This window comes from Bactrocera latifrons, unplaced genomic scaffold (genome assembly GCF_001853355.1).
Source record: "Bactrocera latifrons isolate USDA-ARS-PBARC rearing strain unplaced genomic scaffold, ASM185335v1 scaffold_8, whole genome shotgun sequence".
NCBI classification, from domain to species: Eukaryota; Metazoa; Arthropoda; class Insecta; order Diptera; family Tephritidae; genus Bactrocera; species Bactrocera latifrons.
This window is the reverse complement of record NW_017537489.1, coordinates 2,922,228-2,930,620: the sequence shown is the minus strand read 5'-3', so window position 1 is coordinate 2,930,620 and position 8,393 is coordinate 2,922,228. Positions and strand designations below refer to the sequence as shown.

Here is an 8,393-nt window from a genome sequence, read left to right as displayed (position 1 = left end):
TGTAATAATTTAAAAACTTGAAAATCAAAAATTTATACAAAAATAAAAAACAACGATAGAAATAAAAAAAAAATCAATGAATAATCCACACTCTATGACGCACATGGCACCAAAAGACAACAGTGGCCAAACAAAAACAAACAACTTGTTTCCAAATTTTATGCATACTTCTTGTACTCAAACCACGACTATTTTAAACCAGTTATTTTGAAACTTTACTTTTATTAAATTTCGAAAAAAGGTTTGTAGCATGTGTATGTAAATAAGGGATCATTCAATTATGTATGCATGTGTTTGCAGAAAATTTTTGAGTAGCGAAAGTAGTTTTATAGGGTTTTTTTTTTTGGTAATTTATACATTACTTGTATGAACAACAATAAAAAGTGTATGAAAAGGAACATGAGGGCAAAAGCAAGCGGCGTTGCGATGGGCATTGGAGAAAGAAGAAATAGAATACACATATAGTATGTATGCATAAATAAGTAAGCATGTACATAGTACGTATATAAAATCAAAAGTTAAGTATGTACATATGTCTGTATATTTTTATTACCAAGCAATAAAAAGAGGTCGACCATATTTAAAAAGCTAACCAATAGTGTAACCATTGTTGTTGTTCAAGACGCGTTAGTTTTTATTTTACTATTTTTTATATTTATTTTTTACATTTTTTTTTTTTCATTTTACATTTTTCATGCCCGCTGGCACGTAAGCCAACTAAACACCGGCCATCTCTCAAGTCCAAGTACGACCGCAACTATGATATAACTAACCCAAAAAAAAAAAAAATCCAAAACCACAAAAAAAAAACGCCGGCACTCTAAGCAAGTCAAAAAGCTGGCTTGACAATTTTAATGAAATGCCGAATAGTTGACGAAATTCAAGTGAGCAAAAACACACAGCAACAAACAAAAACAAGTGGGTTGATAAGTACATACACAGACTTTATGCACACGCATATTCAGTGCGTAAGTAAAGGGTTAAATGTGGGGAAAAGTGGTACTTTATAAGCATTTAAAATATAAATAAATAAAATTTGTCCGTCGATTTGCTGAATTGGCGCTTAGGAGAGCTTTGACAATAAAGTTAGTTAGTTATGAATGAATATTATATTTTTTAATATTGGAAAATATCGGAATATTGGAAAATACCGATGTATTTTCATTGACTGACATCAAAATACATGAATTCAATGAAAGTCCACTTTCTTTACCGAATTCTGTTTTTCCATCTTCAAACAATTATTTGTGCCACCAAAGAAGGTTCGTATTCTCGAAGAATTTGTGAAAATGATGCATTTTAAACAAAACAGTGTGGAAAATTTATATAAAATTACACAAATTTTACATAATTAACTGTAAACGATATACACCGATACGATGAAGTTCGGTTTGTGATAATTGTATGCAAAATTTCAAACTCTAACAAAAAATTGTAAGCACCTACACAAACACCGTTTACACGCAACTTTGCTTGATTTTTAGTGCACATCACGCACAAATATACATTTTTTATACATTATATAAATATCTACAGTACACAAATATAAATTTTAAGTACATATGTATAGTGTGTACTGCTCAAACTCATTAAAAATTTAAAAGTATAGGAAAAACTTAGACCTAAGCCTTGTAGTGCGCATGCATTAAATCATAAAAAATTGGATTAATGGACAAGGTAGCCACGCATAGGGTTGGGGGGACACTATATAGTAGACTGATACTAACGTACTACGTAAGCGACACAGTCAAAGTCAAGACAATAACGAATTTCACATTTTCAGAGGTCAAATAATAATTATAAAAATATAAAATACAACTTTCTAATAAAATATTTTAAACTAATGAATTTTGTTGATTTTCAAACACTAATTATATTGCGAATTGCAGCTAACACACACAACGTTTTGGTTATAAAAAGAATGAAAAGGGTTAATGTTTTAAGTGGCTGAGAACTAAAACTAAGTGTTTGCTGTGAAGAAAACACAACAAAAACAAAAATAAATATGAGCAAATGGGGACACAACAAACCAACAATGTATGAATGAAAACGCATGCACACATACACAAACATATACATAAATATATGTACGTGCGCCTGTGGGGGCAAGTTAATGTAATAATGACAATGCTGACACTTTGAAATTATCCAAAATAGCGGGGCTAAACTTCAACAACTTAAAACTCCGTTAGAATAAATATTCGACAGAGCGACGACACATTTTAAGTGCCTGTATGTATTTGAGATAGCGAAGTACTCGATTACAAGAGGGGCGCACAGACGAGCCAACCACTGAGGGCGAGAGAATGAGTTGTGTGAGCAAGCAAAATTTATGTACATACTCAAAAATGTTTGTATGTATGATTACTGTAGATATGTCAGTATGACTTATGTGTATAATAGTGTGAAGGAAAACAAAACTTTTATCGCCTACACGTGTCGCCATTTCAACAATTGTCATCATAAGCACCGATATTTTAAGCAATCAGCGGGCGTAGAGCAAGTGAGCGTGTGTGAACGAAGTATGGTTGAACGTTGGGAGGGTGTGTTGGATTTTAGGTTGTAAAAATAAAACACACGGCAATGAATTGCAATTACTTATTTTTATGAACAAAACAACAACTACAACTTATTTTTATGAATGTACACTGTTTGTACGAATATATGTACATATGTATGCCAGGTAATTATATATTACTACTAGCATGATTTACTTGCTGGCTGCATATTACTTAGTACATATGCATGTAGGTATGTTAGCATTTACGCAAGAAGATAGAAGAGCCATAAACATGAAAAATATTGCTGGAACCGGTTGCTGCGATGACATGCTGCACACATCATAAACGATTCTTATGAAAATTAACTACAATTAAGGAATAAAAAACGTTAACTTCGACTGCAGCGCAGCTATAATACCTTGCACAGGCAGTGCATATAGCAAAAAGGTTATAGAAAATTCTCTGTGTTGATTTTGATCGGTTCGTTTGTATGGCAGCTACATATATGCTATAGTGGTCGGATGAGAACAATTTTTTTGGAGATTGCAGTTTAGACTTGGACAGTATCCCATACCGAAATTCGTGAAGATATCTAGTCAAATAAAAAAAGGTTTCCATACAAGCACTTGATTTTGATTGGTCAGTTTGTATGGCAGCTACGTACTATGCTATGATCCAAACTGAACAATTTCTTCGGAGATTGTAACGTTGCTTTTGACAACAAATCAAGCCTAACTTCATGAAGATAATTCGTCAAATAAAAAAGTTTTTCATACAAAGTCTTGCTTTTGACCAATAAGTTCGTAAGGGAGCTATAAGCTATATTGGTCCGATATCGGTAGTTCCGACAAATAATCAGTTCTTTAGAGATAAAAGCATGTGTACAAAATTTCAGCACTATATTTCAGATACTGAGTGTCTAATGCGCTTATATACAGTCACATAGTCAATCGAAGAAGGCTAAATCGGCTCAGCTTATAATGCTGATCAGTAATTTACATATACACTTTCTAGAGTCTCCGAAGTTTCCTGCTGGCTGCTATAAACTTCGTGGCAAACTTAATTTACTCTGTTACGGGTATTCAATTAAAGATGCAATACAAGGCAGTAATAAACCAGTTGGCGATTTTGTAATAAGCGTGTGTAATTGTTATAAAAAACAAAAACAGTATTACAAAAGCATGTAAATATGAATATAGATGATTATAAATATATATAGACACATACATACATACTATACACATGTATTATGCAGCAGACAATTGCTCTACTGCCTATGGATTTGATAACAGTTTCGTACTTTGACATTGTTATTGTGCTCATACTTTCTATATATTGTATTACATAAATACACACATACAGTTATACTAAAATATGTATATAGTATAATAATAATATTATTTCGAGGCTGTCACTTTCTTTGCGCAYCAACACACCGACCATTGTCGACTTTTGCTGACACTTGCGTCGTTTAGTGGTCTCTGTCGTCGCCGCTAACACCCGCCCGGTTTGCGCCTATTTTTCTCGTGCCGTGTGTTGATTGAAGTAAACAGATTTATTTGTGCAAAATAATGGCAATAACATCATTTTTATACACACATGCGCACACATGTATGACAGCTATTTTTACTTGTATATAGGTATGTATACATATATTTACATGTGGGCATGTAATTTTGTACGTGCATTGCTGCTAGCTGGGCAGGTGGCAGCGCAAAAACAATACGCTGGAGTTTGTTTATAGCGAAAACATCGCTATTAGAAAATCATATTGCTAATAAATAGACGCGGTCATTGCAAATACATACATACAAATATATGAATGAATGTGTGTGTGTGTGTGTGTGTGTGTGTGTGTGTGTGTGTATTAACGCTTATGCAAAAAATTCACATGAAGTGGTTAATAAATTACACTTATGGGGGAAACAGCTTGTATTATCGACACTTATATGTTTGTATATGTGTATGTGTGTGTGCTTTCTAATGCGATAAACAACAAACAGGAGAAAAACAAATATTTTTTTAAATGAAATATAAAATAAACACTCTCGTGATTGCTTATCGTGAAAACTCAATCGAAATTTGCACGATTAGCGGCGTCAGCAGATAAGCGGCGCTGCCGCTTTGACTAACGTCACAAAAATATTCAATAAAACCCATTGAAATTTTGTTTTTGATGTTCGATTGACTGAGAAAGAATATTGACGCTAACTAAAATCGGCATAACTATATGTGTGTATATTTATGCGTATGTATGTATGTATGCTTCAAAGTCGATCGAAACGTCAAACTCATCACCATAAAGCCTATGGAAATATAATAAAATGTAAAAATGTGCAAAATAATAGTTAAGCGTGTACGGCAGTCACAAAATGATCGTAAAAAAAGCCACTAATGGCATGGACAGCCGTGTGGTTCGCGTGTTTTGTTCAGCACTCGGCCAATGCTCGTTGGCTAGCTGCTAGCTAACTAGCCGCAGATAGAAAAAAAAACTGATTTTGAAACAACAAATATGCTTTTACAACAACAAAACTGTTGCTACAACAATAAAACTGCTGTTACAACAAAAAAACTACTGCTGCAACAACAAAAAATTGCTATTTTAACAAACACTACAAGAAGAAAAAATAGGCCTACAACAATAAAAACGGTTACAACACCAAAAAACTGCTACCAACAACAATAAAAACTGCTACAATAACAATAAAACTGCTACAACAACAGTAAAAACTATTAGCACTCATTCGCATGATCATACGTCAATGGGGAAACCCGGCGCGATCTCCTCCTAAAGAGTGAAAGGTTGAAACTAATCAAAAACAACAACAACTTTTTTATGAATAGTGGAATATTGGAGCAGTAGTGGTGGGCTTGTGATCACACATAAGACCACAAAGCAGATAGAACTTTCTACCGATTAATGCATGGCGATAAGACTTCGCTCGGAACGCACGAAGCAGTAAACGTTAAGATATTGAAAAAATTTAGCGCCGGCATGTGATCTGGCAGCAACTGAATAGCTGATAATGGCCCAAAAAAAAGGCGCCACGCGTCACATAGAAATCTGGTGTATAAATAGCCAAGCAAACRAACAAATAGTGCGGCAGCAAGTGGTGGAAGCGCGTTTATCAGCGTAGCATATGAATCAGAAATTACTTGAACAGTTGCAATTTCATCATGTATAGGCGCTTATTTGAATTTCACAATTAGTCACAAGTGTGAATGTTGTTGGGAGTGTGTGTGTGTGTGTTGAATGCGCGCTGTCGTGGCATAAAAGTTGCTGTGACGCTGCCCAGTCAAGTCAGCTGGTTGGCATAAGGCTTGTGGGCACAAACATCTACGGGAAGGCCAACAACTTGTTAATGCCACACAATTACAAGCACACATACATATTTACATGCAAATATTCATATATTATGCATTCACTAGCTTACAACCAAACGCGCTAGCGATTACTTTTGCAGACAATAACTGAAATTAACACCTGATCAAGTGTTAGCACGGCTTGCGGTACGAGTTTGACTAATCAGTAGTTGCGTCCATTAAACTAAGCGCTGGCCGATCGACTAACTATCGGGCCACATTCCACACTAATTGACACAACTAGCGCTTATAATAAGCGGTCAATAGCAAGCGCTACAATTGGATACCGTCGAAAGCAAATAAACATATTTACACATGTGTAGATATGTTAGTATATGCGTGTATGTATGTAGTGGCAGCGTTTACATTTCAATTCCAATGGCAGTTGTTTGTTTGCACACCTTCTTTTCGTGTCAATTTTTGTATTTTATCTCGATTTGTTTAACAGTAACGCGCGCTTGTTGTTGTAGATGCCGCGCTGCTGTTGTGCAGCGCCGCTTTATTGGCGCCAAGCGCAAATAAACAAGCCGAGTTGTAGATGGAAAAATCCCATTGAGAATATTATATTTTCGCTTGTGCTTTTTTGTTTTTAAAACTATTTGCTTTTCATTTCACTTTTTCGCTGCCGTTATAACCGCCGTTGCTGACTGATAAGCGCGTGTAATCATTTGCAAACCTTTGTAAGAGTGTGTGTACAATTTGATAATTTGATCATCCTCACAGAGGATTGCAACTAATGCATGAAAAAATAATCTAATTAATATTTCAATATTTTTTTTTTTTGCTTTTGCAAAATATTAGCTAGAAAGAACTTAAATTTCTAATCCCAAATACTGAATTGAAAAAAGGAGAAAGTGTTTAATCAGAAAATAATTTAAAAAAACTTTACAAATAAAAAAAAAATATAAAACACAAAATTTAAAAAAATAAAAAAAAATATTAAAACACAAAATTTAAAAAAATAAAAAAAATATTAAAAGACAAAATTTAAAAAAATTAAAAACAGAATATTAAAGAAACTATGAAAAAATATTTTATAAAATGTGATAAAAAAAAACAAAACAAATTTTAAACTTTTATTTTAAATATAAAATTTTCAAAATCGAAAAAAAAAGTTTTTAGATATAATTAATGTAAATATATTTTCTTTAATTTTCAATTTTTATTATTAAAAACAAAAAAAATTTCAATTTTCAAAATTGTAAATATAATTTTTAATCTCGAAATCACAATTAAAAACTAAATTTTTAATCTCTAAATTGCAAATTAATTTTTTGAATTTAATATTAACCCAAAATTGAAATTAAAGCATGAAAATCTATTTTCATACCAAAATTTTCGTTTAAAAAAATCACAACCTTGCGCCCACCTACATGCAAGTATTTGACTTAAAATTTAAATAATAATTATTGCTGCACACTTACTTGCATATTCACGTTTCGTATTCACATCGACGGCGAGGTAAACATTGCTGAAGCTGCCCTCGCCAATGTATTTGCCGAAAATATAGTCGTTTGGCGATTTCTTTGGCGGCGTTACGGCAACATTTGTGGGCGATGTGGATGCACCGGCGGAACCGATGTTGGCAGCTGATGCTACTGAGAGTGTTGCGGCGGTCGAGGCGGTGATATTGATGGCGGTGGTGGGTGGTGCATTGCTACCACCACCACCTGCTAGCGCATTGTTGTTGTATGTGCGTGGCAATTGTTGTTGTTGCTGATGTTCGACGCTGTCGTAGCCATTCTGTTGTTGGTGTTGTTGCTGCTGCTGATAACGACAACATGTCGGCGTGTGTTCCGGCGTTGTAGCGCCGTTCTGCTGTGCAGCGGCCACAGCGGCGGCCAAAGGTGATGAATGTCCTACAAAAGTGTGGTTAAAGGGAGCGCGGAGAAAAAATTCAAGTTAGTAAACATTGTAAATATTATAAAGAAGTGTTTTCGTATGCAAAACGCCTACCATTTGTTAAATATTTACTGCTGCCATGATTTAAGCTGCCCACTGACTCGGGTATGACCGCCGAGATGTTGCCGCAGCCGCACAGGCTGTTGCGCGACTGTGACTGTGCCATTTGTTGTTGCTGTTGCTGTTGATTTTGGCGCTGCGTCCAATGGTGTGGCATTGTGGGCTGTTGTGTAGTTGTGGCTGTCGGCGCTGTGGTTGTGTTTGTTGTCTGTACGGCTGCTGCCGCGGGTAAATGATGTGTGGGTGTCTGTGTGCTATGCTGATGCATGCGACTTGTTGCTGTGGTGGCCATTGTGCCGACGGCGGCGCTATTGTTTGTTGTATTTAGGGATAATTCTTTAAATTTCAATTCGGTGAAATTGCTCTCACTCAACGATACTGCGGTGGCCTTTTCTTTTGGCATAGCTGGCATCGTGCTGCACGGCGACAGAATTTGTTGCTGCTGTTGACCGTTGATCTGTGAAGTGAGGAAGGAGAGAATATGAAAATTTGTAAATAATTTATATTTATTTCACAGATTTTTTTTTCTTTATAAATATTAATGATATTGGACATATTAAACCTTTA

At 34.9% G+C, this 8,393-nt stretch overlaps 1 protein-coding gene across 5 annotated transcripts in view; it reads right to left on the bottom strand.

Moving 5' to 3' along the window:
* LOC108976794 (3-phosphoinositide-dependent protein kinase 1) overlaps window positions 1-8,393 on the bottom strand; it is a 47,709-nt gene that overhangs the window by 21,264 nt on the left and 18,052 nt on the right. For all 5 annotated transcript variants that reach the window (XM_018946128.1, XM_018946132.1, XM_018946129.1 and 2 more), the window contains 2 exons: window positions 7,821-8,283; window positions 7,289-7,723 (listed from right to left, as the gene is read on the bottom strand). In XM_018946128.1, coding sequence (XP_018801673.1) covers window positions 7,289-7,723; window positions 7,821-8,283 — 898 coding nt within the window. The remainder of the gene's footprint in view (window positions 1-7,288; window positions 7,724-7,820; window positions 8,284-8,393) is intronic.